Source organism: Rattus norvegicus, chromosome 8 (genome assembly GCF_036323735.1).
Source record: "Rattus norvegicus strain BN/NHsdMcwi chromosome 8, GRCr8, whole genome shotgun sequence".
NCBI lineage: Eukaryota > Metazoa > Chordata > Mammalia > Rodentia > Muridae > Rattus > Rattus norvegicus.
Window position 1 is genome coordinate 128,415,643 of NC_086026.1, and position 23,414 is coordinate 128,439,056.

The window sequence follows — 23,414 nt, forward strand, 5'->3', positions numbered from 1 at the left end:
CACTATCCCCGGCAGGGATTGCTAGTTTACTCTCACTGTGTTTACATTTTTCTTTTCAGTGTTTTGAGGTTTTCCTGTGTGTCCCTGGCTATCCTGGAACTCACTCTAAAGACCACTCTGGCCTCAAACTTGGAGATTCACCTGCCTCTGCCTCCTGAGATCTGGGATTTCTGTCAGTGAGAAAGAAGCAGTTAGGAGAGATCAGTGCCCACAACCCACTGAAGTCAGGTCACAAAAATGACTCTTGAGAGGACTCTAACGGGACATGGCACATCAACTCCTCCCTCCGTTCGCCACTCTAGGCATTGTTCACAGGACTGAACTGAAGCTGGACTGAAGCCCTCCTTGCAGAACCCATGTCTTACACACTCAGCTTAACACCCTCCAGAACTGCCTGGACTCTTTGGCTGCTGCCAAGAAGAGACCTGTTCAGGGTGCGCACTGTCCTCTGTAAGCGATGCTGCTTCCACACCGACAAACCCAAACTAGCTTGAGGTGAGGCACAGGGAGCAGACAGGAGGTCAGCCACAAGCCTCCTCCTGTGTGAGAGCTGCTGGTTCCTCCCACTGTGTCTCCTCCCTTTGATCCTGCCTTTTCTTACTATCCCCATACATACACTGTCTTTTAAATGTTTTACTCACTGAACTCCCCGCCCCCAGTACCCAAACAAAATGTCCCACATAAGCTTTTCCGGTGGATCTCATCCTACAGCAGCTCCATCTGTTCCTGATACAAGTAGAAAAACTCCTCTCAGATGCTGTGGAGAAACCCGGCCCAGATACAATGTTTAACATGAGTCCTCTGTTTCCTCTGACTCCCTTCCTCTGACGCCCTGCAGCTTACTGATGCCTCTGCTGCTCACTGTGGTGCAGAACTCCTGGTAGAGGGACTGGTCACCATCACCCTGAGCCAATGCCATACCCATTTCATCCCTCAGGCTCACTCTGGCTCTCCCACCCCGACTCCTCCCGCTCCGTCCACCTTCCTGGGCCATCAGTTTTTCTCTGCAACAAAATCAACTGTCTAGAATCCTCTAAGGAGTATTTGTTTAAAGTTTCTCCAAGAATATGTGACAGCAATCACATGATCCAACGACAGTCAATGAAGTTAAAACTCTCCTGCTAAGTGACCAGAGGACACGCTCCTTAACTAACCCCCTTTAACAGCAACCAACCTCACCTCAAAACAGTTAAAGAGTTGACACCCTGTTACCTGCTTCTTTTGATGCCCTCTCTCCTTACCTCTTGCTATGCTTTTTTTTAAGGGTTTGGAATGAGAGTGCGCCCCATTCCTATTAGTTCACAGATGACTTTGCCCAGCTCATTGGTGAGCACAGAAAGAAATGTCTTGAAAAATAATCCACCTCACCTTGGGCAAACAATTTCGGGAAGGAGAGAGTGCAGGAGAGATACACAGCCGACCCCACGGCTGTGACAATTCCCTCATTCCCAAGCCCACCCCCCAACCAACTCCTGCCACTAAGAAGGGGGCAGCCAGTTTTGTCCCTGACAGACCCTTCAGTTTCCTGCAGAAGAAATACTGTCCCTCACTGTGTGTGCTAATAACACAGCCCTGTCTGAAGGTCCGACTCTGGTCTCTTTCTGCCTTCTATCCTTTAGGCTGCCTCCAAAATCTAATGGCCACAGGCTCGTGTACCCAAGGACTTTGTCCCCAGACCCTGGTCTTACTTTTGGGAGGTCACAGGCCCGCTGAAGCATGGTGCTTAGCTGACTGACATAAGCCACCATGGATTTTGCTTAGCTGACTCGAATAGGCTACCATGGGCTTTGAAGGCCATACCTCCTGTTCCAACTCTCTGCTCCTTGGTCATTTGACCAGTCACCATGCTGCCTCATTCTCATGCTAACTCAGTCTGAGTCGATCTTGAAGCCATACCTCCCCTGCCAGGACGTACTAGAAGTCCCTCAACCTGGACCGAAATACCTCTTTAGTCCCTGAAGTTGTTCCACTGGGAATTTTGTCATGGTGACGTGGTCACACATTGTGACTGCTCACATATATACCGGGATCACCGCACAGACGGCTGAGTGTGCCCACAAGCGAAGGAAGAGCGTCCCTTCATCGTTCTGATGCAGAGCCATTCCCCCGGAGGCACGGTGATACTGTTGATCCCTGGGAGAAGACTTACATTTTTAGAGGCATCGTCCTCTGAATCAGACGCTGAGGCTTGGGCCGTCTTGGACCCTCTCATAAAGAAGGACTTTCTTGTCTTACTACCGAAAAACTTCCTCTTCTTCGGGGAAAAGGATGAAGCTTGAAGGGAATTAAGGGAACTTCTGTCAATTCCCATGGCAACCAGAGCCTTTGAGAGAGAGGAAAAGCAATTAATGAACAGATTATACCTCCCCTCTCTCCATCACACTGAACCCTGTAGGTGGCCCTTCACCTTGGTTGAATGTGTAGCTGGGCTGTCATTTATCTGGGGAGTGGCTTGGTTTCTGTTTGTTTGGTTGGTTGGTTTTTTTTCACACAGGCCTCGCAGGTGTCCAAGGCAGGGTTAACTCTCCCAATGCTTCCCCAGGACCAATCCTTAGCACACCTAGAATGCGCTAGGGACTGGGTATTTATTGCCTGGGGATGCTGAAGAGTTACCATGAGATTCTGAGGTATGCAGAAGACAGCAGAGTGTAAAACTATTGTTACTACCCTGAGAATCTTAGGAACGGAGGAGGGAATGTAATGGCAGGGAAACTTCTTGGGATGCCACGCAGTTGGGATGGGATTCCAGGATGGGATTCCAGGAAGGGAGGAACAAGACCACTTCCGGTAGAGCCCCAGCCCTCCCTGAGCGAAGGTTCTGAAGAAAAACACCTTTGGATTTACATAAGAAGGTTTGCAACATAAGGGGCCTAAGTTTGCACATAAATAAGTTACATTCTGGAGCCAATAATTTGGTTTTCGTTCTAGATCGTACCCATTTCCAGAATTTAATCATCATTGAGACCACATTCTACAGAACCCTATGTTCAGACCAGTTTGAGAATAGCAGCAACACAGCCATCCTGCAAAGGGCTCAAATTCTCAGTAAATCACAGGGCACTAAAGGGCTGAGACCTGGCCCCAAGAGGCGACCTTCAACCTCCCTCACAATATCTCTGGGTTCCCGAAGACCCCTGGAGCAGGTCCCACTGTCTAAGTCCTACCTCCTTCTCCTCCCTTAACAGCTGCTGGGCTTCCTGAAACATTTTCTCCTTGGCCTCTGTCTCAGCAGCTACATTTCTGTTCTGTTCTTCATAAGCCATGGTGACAACAGCCAGGGTTAGGTTAAGCAGGTAGAAGGAGCCCAGGAAGATGACCACCACGAAGAAGAAGACAAAGTAGATCCCAGAGGTCCGCAGGATCTGCAAGGGGCAGAACACAGCGTATATCTGTTGCACCTTCCATAGTTCAACAGGATGATACAGTGGCAGATGCTCAGATCTCCAGCAGGAGGGTCTAACCATAGCCCAGGGCAGCTACCTATGAGGCGAACACAGAATCACAAACGTACTTAAAATATGAGATATTTTGGAATGTTTTATAACTCGACCACATGGTTCCTTCTTTAAGATTTATTAATCTTTGTGTGTACGTCTGTGATAGTGTGTGCTGTGTGTGCATAGCCAGGAAAAAAAAAAGATGTCAGGTCCCCTAGGGCTGGAGTGATAGGCAGTTGTGAGCTGTACGATGGGCTGCTAGAAATTTCACCCAGAAGGATCGAGTGCTCTTAACGGCTGAGCCACCTCTCCAGCCCCAACTGCACCGTCAAGAGTGTAAGTGACAAATGAGTGCTACACCACCTTGCGAAAGAAATGCGTGTGTGATCTCAAAACCTGCAAGTGCAAGTGACCCCTGTGTGGCCCACGATAATTCCTCTTGGTCCACTGTGATCAGGAAAGCCAAAAGGCAAGACACACACCGCTTCTGGCCTCCTGGTGACACAGCAACTCCTAGTGTCCTCTCTTGCAGTGGAACTACCGAGCATTCACAGGGAGGCCAATCTCCATGAGTTGACCGTCCATAACTCTCTCAGTGATGTTTGCGAGCTTTCAAAATAGAAAAGGCAGGAGAGAGAGAGAGAGACAGAGGAGAGAGACAGAGAGAGAGACACAGAGACAGAGACACAGAGACACAGAGACACAGACAGAGGGGACAGAGAGAGAGACAGAGACAGAGACAGAGAGACAGAGACAGAAAGAGAGACAGAGAGGGGGGAAGATAGAGACAGAGACAGAGAGAGACAGAAAGAGACAGAGAGAGGGGAAGAGAGAGACAGAGAGACAGAGACAGACAGTGAGAGGGAAGACAGAGAGACAGAGAGACAGACACAGACAGACAGAGGGGACAGAGAGAGAGACAGAGACAGAGACAGAGAGAGACAGAGAGGGGGGAAGAGAGAGACAGAGAGACAGACACAGACAGACAGAGGGGACAGAGAGAGAGACAGAGACAGAGACAGAGAGACAGAGACAGAGAGAGACAGAAAGAGAGACAGAGAGGGGGGAAGATAGAGACAGAGACAGAGAGAGACAGAAAGAGACAGAGAGAGGGGAAGAGAGAGACAGAGAGACAGAGACAGACAGTGAGAGGGAAGACAGAGAGACAGAGAGACAGACACAGACAGACAGAGGGGACAGAGAGAGACAGAGAGAGACAGAGACACAGAGACAGAGAGAGACAGAGAGGGGGGAAGAGAGAGACAGAGAGACAGACACAGACAGTGAGAGGGAAGACAGACAGAGAGACAGAGAGACAGAGACAGAGAGAGACAGAACGAGAGACAGAGAGGGGGGAAGAGAGAGACAGACAGAGACAGAGAGAGACAGAAAGAGAGACAGAGAGGGGGGAAGAGAGAGACAGAGACAGAGAGAGACAGAGAGACAGAGAGGGGGGAAGAGAGAGACAGAGAGACAGAGACAGACAGTGAGAGAGAAGACAGAGAGAGAGAGAGAGAGAGAGAGAGAGAGAGAGAGAGAGAGAGAGAGAACCTTAAGGGTAGAAATGCATGAAGAAAAAGATTTGTTTGTGCTCTGATTTCCAGCATGGTGTTTCATTGTCTTAGATTTTCTGACACAGTTTCTGAAGCACGATTCAGTTGTAGAGACGATTCAGATGATGACAAAGGAGGAGCTGGTGGGTGGGTTTAAGTAAGCAATACACGGGTTGGTAAGACAGAGGGGAGTTAGAACATAAATAGGAACCTGTCGGTAAAGCCTCTCCCAGGAGTCTTGAGTCATAACCCGGAACATGGCGAGAAAGGACCAGCCAAAGTTGTCAAACTTTGTATAATTATTGTCTGGGTTCAATGTGGTTTTATCGCACGTAGAACCATTGGGACAGGGTCTAGATGTTAGAGACAAAGGAATCGAGAAAAGATTAGATTGCCTGCCCCCAGCCCAACTCCCTAAGAAAACAGAGGATGGCTATCCCCCCACACCTCCCTTTGCTTGCTGAGTTTCCCTGACGTCCCCTCAAGGACTCTCATTGACTCTCCCAAGGGATTAATGATGAAATCATATTAGCTAGGTGTTCACTGAAAGATTAAATGCAGATCCAAGGCACTATAGCAATATAAAAACCCATGTCCCAGGAGCTGTGGGAACCAGCACAAGATGGGACCTGTCAACATCCCAGCATGGAAACCCTCAAGAGGTTCCACCTTCTCCATGAGGAAAGATTGACAGTTAGTGGTTGCTGGGGAAGGGGCACAGCCACTGGTAAGCTCCAGTAGATAACCTCCCAGCTGTGTTCCTGCAACCCTAATTAAACTCAGTGGGACACACACACACACACACACACACACACACACACACACCACATATACACACCACACACACATGTACCACATATACACACACCACACACATACACACACACCACATACACACACACCACATATACACACCACACACACATATACCACATATACACACACCACACACATACACACACACCACATACACATACCACACACATACCACACCACACATACACACACCACACACATACACACCACACACATATACACACCACATACACATATTCACACCACACATTACACACACCACACACATACACACATAACACATACACATACCACACACATACCATACCACATCACATACACACACACCACACATACACACACCACACATATACTCACCACACACATATACACACCACACACATATACACCACATACATATATTCACACCACACACATACCACACCACATACATACACACCACATACACATATACACACCACACACATACACACCACATACACATATACACACCACACACATACCACACCACATACATACACACCACATACACACACACACACCACATACACACCACACGCATATACCACATACATACACATACACACACCCCACATATACATACTCCACACACATGCACACACACTACATCACACACATACACCACACCACATACACACATACACACCACACACATACACCACACACATACACCACATACACACACACATACACACACAGCACACACATACACACCACATACATACACACACACACCCCACATCGCACACATACCACACATACTCGCACACTGTACACATACCACACATACACACCACAAAGGACAGAGGGGGACATATTGAAAAAAGACATGTTTCAGAGGGAGAAGGAGCAGAGAGAGGGAGGGCAATGGGAAACCCCTAAAATTCAGTATATACTGCATGACACTGACAAAGAAAGAAAAGAGAAATTGAAAAACAAAAATGAAATTAGAGAACAGAAAAAGAATGAACTTTGAGACAATGGTGATTTGCATAATTTAAAGTAAGAATTTTGTAGCCTGAAAAATATGCATAATAGTTATTAGGTCTCCCTCCTGAGTCCCTTGGTCCTGCCTACTTGGATACAGTTAACAATTAGCTTTCTAAGCTTCTAGTTTTCCATGGAGAGAGAAACACACATTCATTTATTCATTCATCCACCTGTATCTTTCATAATAAATACCTGGGAGAATGTCTTACCAATCTGTAGCTTCCCCTCGAGAATATTGCCTGCTTTCTTATGGATTAATATAGCATATTTTGTGCTCAAACAAGGAGGTTTTCCTTTCGGGGTCTTATAGTACTATTATTTATTTAGCTACTCACCTTTGAAAGATTCAAAGATCCAGTCCACAAATTTCAAATATCATTGAATTTTCTACATATTTATTGTGAGCTACCAATTCCACATAACTGGAAGGAAACCTGCTAACCACACTTGGAGACGGTTTGTTGTTATTTGGGGTGGGGGTGTGTCTTGAGACAGGGTTTCTCTGCATAGAGAAACTTGGTCTGTAGACCAGGCTGGCCTTGAACTCAGAGATCCACCTGCCTCTGCCTGGCATGTGGCACCATTGCCCAGCTGTGAAATAATTTTCATTTAAATAACACAAATCTAAGCTTGTGTAAGCCAGACATGGATGCATAGTCCCACATAGTCCCACATATAGTCCCACATAGTCCCACATAGTCCCGGCTATTTGGGAGGCTGAGGCAGGAGGATCTTAAGTTTGAGGGGAATTTAATGAGTCTTTGACTTTAAAAGCAAAAGTTAGGAGACTGAGATGGAGTTAACATCACTGGCTGCTCCTCCAGAGACCCAAGCTTCCATTCCCAGCACCCACGTGGCGGCACACAGCCACCTGGAACTCCATTCCCAGATGATCTGGCGCCCTCTTCTGGCCTCTACAGGCACTGTATGTACATGGTGCACATACATGCGGGCAAAACACAGACACACGTAGAAATGAATAAAATTTTAAAAAACGATAATGGAAAACTAAGGTAGATGAACAAACTGGCTCTGACACAGGAAACTTATCCTTAAAGACTCCCACTGCTACTAGTTAATATGTGAAGACTATGTGCTCATATCCCAAAAGCTCTCGGAGGGGTTGACTTGGGAAGGACACGGCCTAGACCTCTTACCTGCTGCCGAGCCAGGTACCACACATTATGAAGTCTTCGCTATCTTTTTCCTTTTCAAAGCAATCCTCTAAGAGAAGAAAGCCACAGAGAAGGAGAATGCTAACATGAAGAACGCTAGCAAATAGTAAGTCAGACTACTTTTCAAGCAGATGCATTTTAATTCTCTGAAATGGTCAACACGGGCACCTAACAAGGGATAGAGCCTTAGAGAGAGAAGAGGAAGGAAGGAAAGAGGGGCAGAGAGATGGGAGGATGGGCCGTCACTGTCATCACCTTCCCCTTCACCCACAGGTGGAACGGAGGCCAGCACTGGGCTGAACCAGACGAGACTCAGCTATGACCGGTGTGAGCAGACTACAGCAACACGAGGTTCAGGACTCACTAAACAGGGGTAAATTGGAGCTCTCGGCAATGGAGGTGGGCACAGAAGAAATGTTGGCATTGCAAAATAAATAAATACTTGAGAGGAAGGAAGGGTCTTAGAAATTTCTGGTTCCCTCTGGACAAATCCAGGTATTTCTGAACTCACTCTGAGAAGCATGGCAGTGAGCTGAGGTCTGAATGGAAGAAAAGGCAGCAGCTGCTGCTCTGTGGACTTTGCTTCCAGATTTCCCTTTTCCAGAGAAACTGGAAGAGTGAGGTGATTCTCTGTGCAGCGTGTGTGTGTGTGTGTGTGTGTGTGTGTGTGTGTGTGTGTGTGTGTGAGAAAGAATGAGGGTGTGTGTGTGAAAGAATGAGGGTGTGTGTGTGTGTGTGAAAGAATGAGGGTGTGTGTGTGAAAGAATGAGGGTGTGTGTGTGTGTGAAAGAATGAGGGTGTGTGTGTGAAAGAATGAGGGGGTGTGTGTGTGTAAGAATGAGATGTGTGGGGGGGAGAATGAGTGTGTGTGTAAAAGAATGAGGGTGTGTGTGAAAGAATGAAGGTGTGTGTGTGTGTGTGTGAAAGAATGAGATGTGTGTGTGTGTGGGAAAGAATGAGATGTATGTGTGGGAAAGAATGAGTGTGTATGTGAAAGAATGAGGGTGTGTGTGTATGTGTGAAAGAATGAGGGTGTGTGTGTGAAAGAAAGAGGGTGTGTGTGTGTGAAAGAATGAGATGTGTGTGTGTGTAAGAATGAGGGTGTGTGTGTGTGAAAGAATGAGGGTGTGTGTGTGTGTATGAAAGAATGAGATGTGTGTGTGTGAAAGAATGAGGGTGTGTGTGTGTGTGTGTGTGTGTGTGTGTGTGTGTGTGTGATGTGTCTCGGGGTGGACAGTCTGGCCTTGCTCCTAAGCACAGACTAATCAGACCATAGGAGTGGGGAGTTGATGGGAGTCAACCATGCACAAAAACGAAGGGTAAACAGCGGGGACTTACTGTTGGATGCAGGGTTGGGGCCACAGTTGTGCTTAATACACTTCTGGTTCAGAATTCCCATGAACAGCTGCTGACCGACCAGGGCAAAGATGCTGAGGCAGAAGAGAGTGAGGACCATCACGTCTACCAGCTTCTTCACCGAGCGCAGCAGGGCACCTACGATGACCTTCAGACCTGAGGGCAAGAGGCATGTGGGGGACACATCCCTCAGTCCCCCGACCAGACATAGGCAATGGCCAAGAAGGGCTCAGCAAAGGCCTGAGGGCTGTCGGCTGCAGGCTGGACGCTGAGAGGTGACCTGCTTATGGTTCTAAAGCCCTGAGTTCCTATCCTTAGCTACCATACCAAAGCACTGAGCCCTAGGTCTTCACCCCTGCTCTTTGGCTGCCTCGGGGCTGCTTTGAGTAGCTGTGAGGAAACTTGGGGGTGGGGGACCATGTCAAACAGATACAGGAGACTCTCTTGGGGTTGGCTGTGAAGACACCTCCACGGCTGGGGGCCACAGGAAGCCCACACTGGAGAATGACACAGATGTGTAGTTAACATTTAGTAATTACTGACAACTGTCAAGGCACGGGAAGGGTTGTGAGGCTTCCGTGCAGAAGCAGAGGTGCATGCTAGGGCGAGGAGGGTAAATCTAAATAGTGGAAATGTGTAGGTTGACATCATTATGCAGGTGAATGCTAACACGTTAGGTCAAATAAGGTGGGGACAAAGCTTTTGTAAGAGGGGAGAGAAGGAAAGGGAAGGAGAATCAAGATGGAGACAGGGAAGGATGACCCAGATCCGAGTGGTCTTGAATTGCCAAGGTAGCTGGAATGGATTTCTGTAGGCAAATTTATCTTATCTAGTTGGGCGGTTTATATCCTTATCAATTGGTTGTGAGTTTATTGTGTGGATGTACTATGGATTGAGAATTTAACGTATAAATCTGATTGTTGGGTTGTGGTTTGTTGAATCTTGATTTTACTGGGTTGTTGGGAGTGTGGGCAGAGACCATGGTAGGGAGCCTCAATAGGCCAGCCCATGCTGGACTTCTAGAGCCCTGATTACCAGATAGCTGGTTCCAGAGAGATGGCGGCTAGCAGAAAGCCGCTGGGAGAGACACTAATTAGAGATAAATTATGGATAGTCCAATGGCCTGCTGGAGCCAGAACGAGTGAGGGAGCGAGACCCAGGGTACAGGCGGGAACCGTTCCGACGGATTTTTATTTTTACCGCAACAGACATGTCCCAGAGGAGTGGCTTAGACCGTCAGTGATGTTAAGGCTCTCTCCTTCCCTTTCACCAATTCACTGGAGAAATATCAGTAAGCATGAGCGACATCCACGGCAAAGATACCAAGGACACAAAGGAGTTTGATTATCCTGAGATGCACTGGCAAACGTCTCAGGCTGGGTCTTCAAGCAAAGGATAGGCAAAGCCCTGATCCATAGCATTTAGAGGTTCCCTTCCTCACCAAGCTGTCTGGTACGGAGCCTAAATCCCCCTTCGCCCTGCAGACTTCAAGCTATAAACACACTGCCCCTGGACGGTCTGGGATTCCTACAGAAGCACTGAAGCCCCCCCCCCAACAACCAAAACAATGGGTCCTGCATGGAGGAGCAGTGATGTCGGAATCACCACACTTGATCTCAAACTACACGACAGGGCCATAGTAATGAGGCAGCCAGAGGACTCATGGTCACCAACAAGGCAGAACGCAGGTTCGGGAAATAATGCCACCCCAGTATAGTCACCTCACTTTGACAATGTGTCAGAGACAAACATCAGATAAGGAATATCTAACTCTTCAACACACGATGCTGGGAAAACTGGAGGTCCACAAACAGGATGTCAAAACTCAGTTTGTACTTCTGCACAAAATTCTACTCAAGGTGGATTAGAGACCTTCCTGTAAGACCTGAACCTGTGAATCTGTCAGAGAAAAGTTGAGGAAAATCATTCTCAGTGCATATGTAGGTGGTGAAAAGCTGCAGAGGGCTCGGAAGACTGGTCCAGGAACAAGAGCACAGGACAGGGGCAGGCAGGGAGGGAGGCAGCTGACAGAACAGGACAGACCTCTGCCAGTGCAGCTGACAGAGGAACGGGGGTGGAGAAGCTAAGAAGAACTCAAAAAGTTAAGCACTCATAAAATCAACTAAGTGGGCAAACGAATTCAATAAAAATAAATATTTAATCATTCATTTAGTCATTTATTGTTTATGTGAGACTGTGTTTCTCTGTGTAGAAACCACGGTCCTAAAATAAGAAACATTTAAAATAAGTTCATATGTATTTTAATTTTTCACACCATACTTTAAAGAACAATGCTGTCATAGAATGATTTGATACACTCCTAACCAGAAGACATGGAAAAATTTCAGATCATCGAGCCCTTTTTCTCAAATCGAACTTTTCTTTAAATCACTTTTCCATAGTAGGTCAGTGTGAGAAGTGCATTTGGTGACTGGCCATGTCTGAATTCTGGTTGTGTTAATGGCCCAGGGGATTAAAAAACTCCCAGTGCCTCAAATGCAGCCTCAGAGGAGTAATGCATGCTGAATTCTTTTGAATGGGACTGGTTCCTGTTATTTCAAAAAGAACAATAAACACTTGGTCTGTGTATGAAAAAAAAAATGCTCAGAACCCTTAGCCGTAAGGGAAATGCAAGTTGAAAGTTCACTGAAAGAAAAACACATTTTTTGAGGGGACATGAGTGCGTCAGTGCAGGAGTCACTGCTTGGAGGTTTGCTTCTGGATACCCCTATAGAGGGTTGGAGGAAGGGGAGAGAGAGGAGGAGGGAGGGGAGGGAGGTAGATGGCCTGAGGAAGGGAGGGAGGGGGAGAGGAGGGATGGTGTGAGGGAGGGAGGGAAACAGAGGGGGAATAAAGGAGGGAGGAAGAGAGAGGAATGGTGTAAGGGAGGGGGAGGGAGGGAGGGAAGGAGATGGTGTGAGGGAAGGGGAGGGATGATGTGAGGGAGGGGGAGGGATAGCTTGAGGGAAAGGGAGGGATGGTGTGGGTGGGATGGTGTGAGGGAGGTGAAAGGATGGTGTAGGGAGGGGGAGGGAGGGAGAAAAGAAATGGGAATGGAGGAGGACCAAAGGTTGAAAATGGAAGGAGGGAAGAAGAGAGGGAAAGAGTCAAGAGGGGAACTACTAAGGCCACCTGTGGAGGGAGAAGGAACCCTTGTATGTTGTTGGTAGGAATATAAATGTAGTGCAGACACGATGGAAATCAATATGGAGGATCCTCAAACACAAACACAGAGCCACCATACAATCTTGCCACACCACTCCTAGGTGTATGCATATCTGAGGTCAACGTACAGTCGAGATATCTGACACCCATATTTAAGGCAGGGTCATCCACAGTAGCAAAACCAGATAACTGGCTGTCAACTGCCCAACAGGGATACTTGGAACCAAACCCAGTTCTTCTGGGAAAGCAGTAAGCGCTCCTGACTATGGAGTCATCTCTCCCTCACTCCCCGCCACACACACATCCTGTGCTCTGCCTGGTTCAGAAATGTTTCAATGCCAGAGAGCATTTTACCTAAGAGCCAGGCTTACCTGAGATAACTGAAATCGCCTTCAGAGCTCTGAACACTCGGAAGGTACGAAGAGCTGAAAGATTGACTTGGCTGCCCGGAAAACAAGTTGCGATCCTAGAAGACAAAACACAGGGAGAGCCCAGGGCTGCTCAGTGTGGCAACACTGCTCGTCTCCACAGAGGCCAGAGATCAGCAGCAGGTGTCTTCCTCAGTCACTGTGCACTTTACTTTTATTTTGAGACAGGGTCTCTAACTGAACTCAGGGCTTACCAAGTGGGCTGAGCTAGCTGGTGGGCAAGCATGGTATCCTTCTGTCTCTGCCTCACTGGAGCTGGCATTACAAGCACAAACCACCACAAACAGCTGCTTTTATGTGGGCGCTGGGATCAGTCACAGGAGCCTTGTATGCGCACAGCAAGTACTTTACCAACTGAGCCCTTCCACCCCCAGCCCCCACCCCACCCCTGCTCTGGAGCCTATGCTCCTAATCTCTGAGTCAGGACATCTTCAACAGTCAGGGCATGCAAGCTGTGGTCTTCAAACTTAAACTCTGAGCCGAATGCCAAATAGCACCCCTAGCACCATCTGTGACTGAAATGAGTAAAACTCAGGCCAAGTGCTAACCACAATGGCTGGCACAAACACCTCCAACAGATGGATGCACTACTGTCACGCTGGCGTGATTTATTGTATTTACTACATCACTCAGGTGTCAAAACTGTTTGTTTTCCTTAAGAAAGAATCTTAATACTCTTCCTAAGTCATCTACAACTAATTCAAAATGGACCCCTGAGGTTGGGGATGTGGCTCAGACGGTAAAGTTACTAGCTATCCAGGCCTGACAACCTGAGTCCAATGCCCAGAACCCACATAAAAATCCAGGCATAGCGGCACACATCTGTAGTTCCAGAATTCCTATGGCCCTACAGAAAGCAGAGACAGGAGGAACACTGGGAAGTTCACAGACCGGCTAGCCTGGAATATGTGGTACAACAGAAGCAAGAGCCATCCTGTCTCAACAAGACAGATGGTGAGAGCAGACTACCAGAAGTTGTCTTCTGACCTCCACATGTATCCTGTAGTATGAAAAGTTGGGTGGGGTGGGAGGTCTGGGAAGGAAGCTCAGTCTTTAAAATGCTTTCCCTGCATAATTGGGTTCCAATGTCTGGATCCCCAGAACTCATGTAAATATTGGGTGGGCGTGGTCAGAAGGCAGAGGCAGGCGATCCCTAGAGCATGCAGAGCAGCCACATCCGTGTGCTCTGGGTTTGACTGAGAGGCCTGCCTGAGTAATAAGATGGGAGAGCAGGTGGATGTTCCTGACATCAATCTCTGGCTTCCACAAGCATTCACACAAGTGTATGCATACAAAAACCATGTCTCAAAAAAACAACAACACAAACAAACAAAAAGCGTACACCCATTCTCTCACTTAAAACCCTTCCCAGCTTCCCGGCTCCCACCCTCCACAGAAAGACTGAATGAACTCCTTGGCTTGATTTTTAAGACCTGTGATTGTTCCCACCTTACCAATAAGACTCTGCCATCATCCCCCAAACACACACACACACACACACACACACACACACACACACACACACACACACACTGGACTTTAACACAAAGGCCCCCAAGTGGGAAATCACCACCACAATTCACGCAACATTAAACTTAAAAGCCCAAACTAATAAACTTCTGGACCGAAACTCTTCGTGATTTCATAGCAGCCAAAGATACTTCCCAGAGTCCTTGGTTCTCCCTACTTGCTCCTACACAGGTACTGCAGCCCCTGCCCTGGTAACCTGCCAACCACATTGTAACTAATGTTAATCCCGCCAAGCACTTTGTAACTAACATTAATCCTCTCTTTCCTCCTGAGCTGTGAGCCTCCTGAGGCTCTTTTGTTACTTTGTGTTTTATTTTTACAACCCTGTGCTTACAGAGCCTAGCACAAGTGAATGGGGGAAAATGCCTCTGGCCAGTGACTTCCTGGTGTAGCTCTGAAGCAACCTTTTCTACGCTGAGAGATCCACACAACCCCAGGCCACGCTGCTCTTGTAGATCCACACAGAGCCCCAAAGGAAGGGAAGGGATGCCTCTACCACCCCAAGTACCTCTCACAAAAATCTTTAACAGTCTTACGCTGTTCCAATGACAATGAAGTCCAGCCAGTTCCACGGATCTCGGAGGAAGGAAAACTCATCCACAATGAAGCCTCTTGCCAATATTTTAATCACAGCTTCTAAAATATAAATCCCAATGAAGACGTATCTACAAAGCAAATCATTCACAAAAAGAATGAATATGATAAATGACGGGGAAAGAGAGGAGCCACCTAGGGATGGGCCTTGGAGGTGGGTATTGGCCTAAGCATGCATGAGGTCCAGAGTTCGAATCCCAGTGCCACATGAACCAAGCTTGGCAGTGCATGCCTGTAGTCAAGTGCTGGTGAGAAGGCTACAAACAGAGAGGGTGAGAGGGGCTGGGGAGATGGCTCAGTGGCTAAGGGAACTGCTCGTTCTTCCAGAGGTCCTGAGTTCAGTTCCCAGAAGCCACACAGAGTCTGAAAGCTGTCTGTAACTCTAATTTTGAGGATCCAGTGCCCTCTTCTGACCTCCATGTGGTGTACGGACACACATGCAAGCAAAACTGTACACCTGAAATATGTAAATGAAAATAAAGTATAGAAAAATAAGAGTTGAAAGTAAAAGACAGAGCGTGATGTACCACACAAAGGCTGGTAATAAAATTGAAACGCCAATTCCCAGTGTAAGGAAATATTTTTTTAAAAAATTTTTTCATTTCACTTAATCTTACTATGTGAGCAAGACTGACCTTGAACTCATAATCTTTCTGCCTCTGCTTCCAAAGTTCTGGGATGACAAGTCCTGTCGTGACTCATATAAAGAACTATTTTTGAAGATTACCTTTACCTAGGCGTGTGTGTGTGTGTGTGTGTGTGTGTACACATGTGGGCACTGCACACACATGCAGGTTACTCAGAGACCAGGGGAGGCCGTCAGATTCCCCGAGAGTTGGACCTATATGCAGTTGTGATCTATCCGATGTGGATGCTGGGACCTGAACCACGTTCTTTTTCAAGAGCAGCAAGTGACCTTTTGTCCGCTGAGCCTTCTTCCCAGCCACCATGAAATATGTGTAATTTTTAAATGCATTTTTTTAGATGGAGTCTCACTAAGCAGTCCAGGCTTCCCTCAAGTTTCTGACCATCCTGCTCCATCTCCTGACTGCCAGGAAGAATTTCAGGCTTCTGTCACCAGGCCTGGCTAAGAAGATAAACATTTGACCACAGAAACTTTTGAATGTAAAATGTGATTTGATTGGTTCCTAGTACTTACGGTGGCAGAATAAACTGATACAAACTTTTCAGAAAATATTTGGTATATGAATATGTGCTTAAAATATAAAATGTAGGGGCTGGGGATTTAGCTCAGTGGTAGAGCGCTTGCCTAGGAAGCGCAAGGCCCTGGGTTCGGTCCCCAGCTCCGAAAAAAAAAACCAAAAAAAAAAAAATATATATATATATAAAATGTAGATATATTAACTATATGAGCAAGACACAAATATAAAATATGAACACATACTTAAAAGCGTTGTGACACATATTTGATCCAGGAAAGCCATTTCTAACCATCTATCCTGAGGGGAAAAAAAATAACAATCTAAAAGTAACTTTATATAAAATGATGGCTGTGAGGATGCTAACACTAAAATGCTAGAGGCTTTGCGTAATTATAGTTACCATGTAAACTGTCATATATCTATCAAACTAGATCCTCGTAAAGCTTTGTGAACACAAAGAATTTAAAATCCAGACACAAGAAATGTATATGGTTGGAGGGCAGGCATAGGATCTAAACACATTCACTTATGAAATTATCAAAGAATAAATCAGGACAAGTTTGTGTGTGCCGTTTACCACAAATACTTTAAATTCTTCCAAAGACTTTTTTTTTTCTATCTACAAAAATAAAATCGGCTCTCCCAGCATTTATGTTGGGGAAGTGAGATCCACTCCTATACCCCCACCCCCCCACCCCCGCTCATCTCCAACTTAAGACACTCGTTCTTTAAAGCATACTTTTGGGGGTTGCGGGGGGCGAGGTATTTGGGGATTTTTTTGGTTTTGTGGTTTTGATTTTGGAGAAGGGTTTTACTGTAGCCCAGGCTGGCCTGAAGTTCAATTATCTATCCGAAGATGTCCTTGAACCTTCTGATCCTCCAGCCTTACCTCCCAAGTGCTGAGACCACAGTGTGAACCTCTGTGCTGCTTCTGCAGTGCTGGAGACAGAACCAAGGGTTTCAAGCAAGCATTCTACCAAGGGAGCCTCATTCTGAGCCCCTCAGCAAGACTTCGGGGTTTGTGGACGCAGGGACGATACTCACTCGGGAATGTCGTTGTCGAAACTTCTCTCCATAGAATTCGCCATGAACATACAGTTGATGATCACCGTGCAGATGATGAACATGCTAAAGACTGTGCCAGGACCCGTTAAGGCGAGACACCGCAGGAGGCGACAGACTGCCATTGTGGTGGGGATCTCTGAGCTTGCGCACAAACACATCTGTTCTCTGTGAGAGCAGCCTCTGGACCTCTAAAGAAGGCTCGGAGGTAGATTTAACCCGCCCTGAGTCCCTGGGTCGGGAATGTTTGTAGCTCAGTTGGAAGAGCATTTACCCAGCATGCACAGCGGGTCCTCAGCACTGCAGGAACCAGTCATGGCAGCTCACACCTCAGCACCTTGAACAGCAATAGTTCTACATCATTCTTGGGTCAGAGAGAGTCTGAGGCCAGCCTGGACTTTTGAGATCCAGGTGCCGTGTGATCTAGGGACTCCCCACAGAGTCAGACTCAGGCAGACTTAGCTGAAACTGCAGCCATCACTGGTTTATCCTCATCCCATCCCCTGCGGCGGCCGTGGCAGCATGAGAGGGCAAAGCCCAGAACTTGATGCACGCTAAGCAGGAGCACTACCTGCTGGGCCCTCCTCTTCGCCTTCCTGCTTCCTTTCCTCCTTCTCCAGAGAGTTCTTCTCTACTGTACTCCTGAATTAAGAGTTCCTACCACAGACCCTGTTTCCAGGAACTAGGTGTACGGGTTACACATTGGCTTCCCTCTCAGGTCTAAAATGGCCTAGCCTCTTCTGTGCTCACTTAGACTCAAATGCCTCTGGGCATGTCTCCTGAAGCTGGTGCTCCTGGGCTACGGCTGCTCACACACTCACACGCGCTCACACACATGTACACACACACACACACACACACACACACACACACACACACACACCAGGAGCACCTTGAGAACAAAGACTATTTGCTTCCACTGAAAATGGAGCTGGTCAAGGGCTGGTCTAGCATACTGAAGCCGTGTTCAACCCCCAGCACTGCATAAACGGTGTGTGGCGGCATGTTCCTATAATCCCAGAACTTGGGAGGCAGAGGTGGGAAGATCAAAAGTTTGAGGTTATCTGCTACATGGGGCTTTCAAGGATAGCCTGAGCTACGAGACCCTGACTCAAACTAACAGTAATAGTGGCAACAGAGCACACACGGACCCCTGGGGCTCACACTGGTTTCCCGGCATGGACTTGGAGAAAGGATATGAATGGACAGAGATACGAATCATTAAGCTTCTGAGGGGATTAAAAGGCCCCAGAATGAACAAGGCCCGCTTGGCGCTGAAGCGATAAATTGTTCTCTTCTTGTTCAACACCATGAATGTCTGTGAAGAAAAATCACAACGTGAAAATATTAACACACTGGCAAGACAGCATTCTTCCAAGACCCATTAGAAAAAGTTCTAGGGAAACCACATCCAGAGCCCTAATAACGGCAGTCTCTGGTGGCAGAATTATTGACCCTGAGACTCTGGAGGCCAGCTGCTCCCATCGGCCTCAAGATGAGCGTTGTGCTGTGGGCTGTTTACATCACAGGGCACACTGGAGAGCACAGCCTTGAAGCCCTAGAAGCCAGGGTATGGTATCATATCTGGGCAAGGAAATCTTTGGTGCTGACATTCACAGTATGTATGTATAGAGTCAGGACTAGAAGGAGAATGCACAGAAACTAAGCTTAAACAGCCACACGCACGTAGCCAGCCTCTTAAAAGGCTACCACTCTCAAAGAAATATTTGCAATTTGTCTTAAGCTACAAAGAGACTCTATGGGTATGCAGCAAGTGTGAGCAGCTCTAATGAAATAACCGATCTGCTTCTAACCTTTAAACTACTTCAGGGGCAGGCAAGAGGGCTTAAGAGGTGAAGGTGCCTGCCACCAAATCTGGAGAACCGAGTTCAACCCGGAGGACCCATATGATGGTAAGAGAGAACTGATACTGGCAATTTGTCCTATGACCATCACACATGTGCTAAGACATCATACAACACACACACACACACACACACACACACACACACACACACACACAGAGAGAGAGAGAGAGAGAGAGAGAGAAAGAAAGAGAGAGAGAGAGAGAGAGATTAATTAATTGATTAAATAAACAAATGCAGACTGTTCCAAGGAAAAAGTCACCAGGTGTGACACAGTATGATGTATAATGTTGACGGTTTTTGTGCATCTCTGTGAAAGGACTGTCTAGATTGTGTTAATTAAGGTGGGAAGACCCCAAATGTGGGCAGCCGCACCTCACAGTCTGGAGTCCCAACTGAGTAAAAGGAAGTGAGCTGAGCACCAGCGTTCATCTCCTTCTGCTTCCTGACTGCGGGAGCCGAGTGACCGGCCACCACGCACTCCAGCTGCCTCCCGCTCCTGACCTCACAGACTATAGCCCTCAAGGCGTAAGTCAAAATTAATACTTCCTCCATTACGTCGCTTCATGTCAGGGGTTTGTCCCAACTCCAGGGAGAGTAACTAACACACAAAGGCCTCCTCTCAGCCTCCAACACACACAGGGCAGATCTACCTGTGGTCGTTGCCTGAGGAAGGAGGTGGGCACTGCCCCTGTGCATGGAGGTTTAGCCATCTGTCAGGGATGGGGCCTCTACTGGCCTTTAGAAGCAGGTCTACAGATGCTGGATACAGGGCAGTTCTGCCAGATGACGAGTCCCCCCTCTACAAAGCCCAGTGGGCTACCTTAGTTTCCCTTCTGTCGCTTGGACGAAGCTCATTATCAGAAGCTTCTTGGGGGTAAAGGATTTGCTCAGCTCACACATCCCGTCACAGTCCATCATGACAGGAAGTCAGGGCAGGAACCTGGAGGCAGGAACTGAAGGGAAGGCATGGAGGAGCACTGCTTGCTGGCTTGTTCCCCATAGCTTGCTCAGTTTGCTTTCTTAGACACCCCAGGACCACTTACCCAAGAGTGGCACCTCTCACAGTGGGCTGGGCCCTCCCACGCCAGTCACTAATCAGGAAAGTGCCCCCACAGACTTGTCCACGGGCCAATCTCACGAAGGCATTTTCTCAAACCAACCAGCATATGCACTGTGCTCCGTTCTTCCTCCTGACACGTGTCCCTGAGCAGCTCTGGACAGCGGCTTGTCACTCACTAGCTTCTGCCATCCACCCCAAACTCTCCCTTTGACAGCTGATCTGCTCTCCTTGCTGCTCTGAGGATGACAGATCACAGAGTGAGGGCCATTCTGGTACCCCATTCCGCTGCTCCTTTGGTGTGAGGGGAAATCCCACTTAACCTCATGGTCTAGCATGTTCTCAGGTTAGAGGGCAAAGCTAGAAGAATAGTGTAGCATAGGCTCTACACCAGAGCATTCTAGCCACCTCCTTCCCATCAGGGAGTTGCTGGACATACTGACCTGGAAGCCATCTGTCTGCAAGGAAAAGTACGGCCACAGTGTCTGTCAGTCTTACGGCCATGGGGCTCCTTCAGTGCTGGGAGTCTATGAGCCCAAGACTTGTTAAGAGGGCTCTGTGCCCTTCCTTTGAGTATACAGACCATTTCAGGACTGATAATGACCTTCTCTTTGAGGACAGCCACCCCTGATGCCACAGAGAGGATGGCCACCCCTGATGACAAGGGGAAGAGAATCACCACCAATGACAGGGAGGTACAGTACAGCTCTGCCCCTGTGTACTCTGGCTCTTCTGGAGATTCCTCTCATTGCTTTAAATATTTCAGCTAATGGTGCATTTAACAACACTTGCCAGGGCTTTAATGACTAGAGGGATAGGGACCAGCTCCTCCTACCTGCTCTCGGACTCATCTCCAACTCTCTCCTCAGTAGGAGCCTCTAAAGGAGGGGGACGCTAAGTTGCCAAGAGCTAAAGAACTCTTGAGATTCATTCCCAGTTGTCTGACCTTATAAACTTTCCGTTCCTCATCTGTAGGGTAAAGGGCTCTCTCGTCACTCTTGAGCACACATACCACATGAGACCATAGGCATGCAGGGCTCAAAACATGCCTTCCAGATCAAAGGACAAGCCCAAACTAGGAAGGAAGGGGTGGCCCTAAAACCAGAGCCTGCCTTCCAGGAGTCTGAAGCTCATGAGCTATTGCCTGTCCTGCCGGCTTCCTACCCAGCTCCAGGACAAAGAGAATTCTCCTGACTAACTCTCCTCTGACAACCATGTCTCCAAGAGATACCTGGGATTCTGGGGCATAATGAAAGGAGAAACAAGGAAGTGGGGTGTTTTTTTTTTCTCCTTCTTCTCTCTGTCCCTTCCACATATATTCCCAACTTCCTCTAAATGGCCCATCCCCATTTGGTCTGGCAACTCTAGGGTCCCCACTTACAGACCATGCACCCAGGAAACGACTCTTAAGAGGTCACAGGTATCAGCAAAAGGTGGTCTTAGCACCATGGTCGTTATACTAAAAGTTTTCCCAAGCTCCCAGACCTGGTCTAATGAGGGACTTTCCAACCTCTGCTGAACCATGAAACAGCAAGGACGCCTGGGTCTTTCCAAAGAAGGAATCCCCTCAGAGGGCTGGGGGGGTGGCCTCACAGCCCAGGCTTTCAAGGAGCCAAGGACAGCTCAGGAATCAGACTTCCTCATTCTGAAGTCATTCTAGAATTTACAGCAAGAATTGCATCAGAGAGGGCTGGAGCAATGGCTCTGTAGTTAAGAACACCGGCTGCTCTTCCAGAGGACTTGGGTTCAATTGCCAGCACCTACATTGCAGCTTGCAACCATGTGTAACCCCAGTTCCGGGGACCTTACCCCCTTTTCTAGTCTCCATGGTACATAGACACACCTACAGACAAAAACACCCATGCACACAGATAAAAACTAATTTGGAAAAAGAAGAATTCCCTCTAGGGGGTGGTGAGATCGCTCAGCAGCTGAAGACACTCGCCAAGCGGGAGAGGCAGACCCCAGGGTGCATACGGTAGGAGAGGTCCAACTCTGAAATCATCCTCTGTCCACACACATGCCCATGACACATGCATATACACATTCATAACAAAGATAGATAAATAATTGTTTTTTTAAAAAAATCAGAATTATAGGTCGTGGGTAAACCATGGAGGCTTCCATAGGTTGCTGTGAGGGTCACGTAGAATTGCACAAGCTCACTTGATTAACAGGGACCCAGCTTTCAATGGCTGAGCACCTACCTTACATCAACTATCAGCTTGACCTTCGTTAATCTCACTTTAACAGCTTAGAAAGCCTACATATGGTCCAAATGTTTTGGGAGGTGATGCTCTTGCTGAAAAGGACGTCCCTTCCCCTTCCCGGTGCAGCACTGTGAATTGTTGACTGCATGTCTTACCTTGGAGTAGGGAGATCAGACATTGTTCCCACTCTAGACATAGGAAATGAGGATCTGGGTGTACATTTGTCTGGAGTCATGAAGCCAGGCTCAAGGGAGGCCCTACTTCCTGTCCTGACTGACCACTATGTTCTTTTTGTTTATAACTGTTTCCTGTGCTGACCTTTTAACCTTTCGGCACAGTCTGCCTCATCTCTTTCTTTTTCTTAGAGGAAACAAGTAAGAGCTACAAAGATGGGGTGATGGCAAAGGAAAGGAGGTGTGCCTGCCTGCCACTGACCCAGATTCAGAGACTGGATTCAGAGACCCAGTAATGCACGTGTGAGCACAGAAAGGGGACATCCCACCTGCATGTGAACGTACCTTATGGTCTTTGTAGAATGGGTCCAGGTCTTCCAGAGGCTTCGCTACAAGCTCAGGGGGAATGTCACCATAAAGCTTAGGTAACTTCCTGGAGGCCTTTAGGTCAAGCTGAGGCCGAGGCTGGGGCTCAGCTGCCGCCTTGTCTTTGGACTTCTTCCTCTCCTTTTGGATAGCAATCCGCTTCTCTATGGCAGCCAGAGAGTCGGAAGTGAAGGGGCGGAAATTCCGCTCGTCCGGGAAGATCACCGGGTAGTACCTCTCCTCCATCTTCACCCTTGGCCCAGAAACACAGCTCTCAGGATGGGGATGGCACTCAGCTTGCCCTGGGGCTCACCCTCAAGGGATAGTGTCCAGGAAGGCTACAGAAATGGGTGCTGAGGTGCCAAGGTCTGGGTATTGACTCTCTGTGGGGTAGACTAGAAAGGGCTGCCACACTGGCAGGGCAGAACCTTGGGGCATAGCATTGACAAG

General features: G+C 47.8%; 1 protein-coding gene across 2 annotated transcripts in view; it reads right to left on the reverse strand.

Moving 5' to 3' along the window:
• Scn11a (sodium voltage-gated channel alpha subunit 11) overlaps positions 1 to 23,414 on the reverse strand; it is a 70,278-nt gene that overhangs the window by 41,202 nt on the left and 5,662 nt on the right. Inside the window, 10 exon segments of one of the 2 annotated variants that reach the window (NM_019265.2) lie at positions 2,150 to 2,323; positions 3,165 to 3,362; positions 5,202 to 5,343; positions 7,975 to 8,041; positions 9,331 to 9,504; positions 12,885 to 12,979; positions 15,008 to 15,136; positions 17,273 to 17,365; positions 18,490 to 18,608; positions 22,944 to 23,217. In NM_019265.2, the coding sequence (NP_062138.1) occupies positions 2,150 to 2,323; positions 3,165 to 3,362; positions 5,202 to 5,343; positions 7,975 to 8,041; positions 9,331 to 9,504; positions 12,885 to 12,979; positions 15,008 to 15,136; positions 17,273 to 17,365; positions 18,490 to 18,608; positions 22,944 to 23,210 (1,458 nt within the window). In that variant the 5' untranslated portion in view covers positions 23,211 to 23,217. 2 annotated transcript variants of the gene reach the window in all.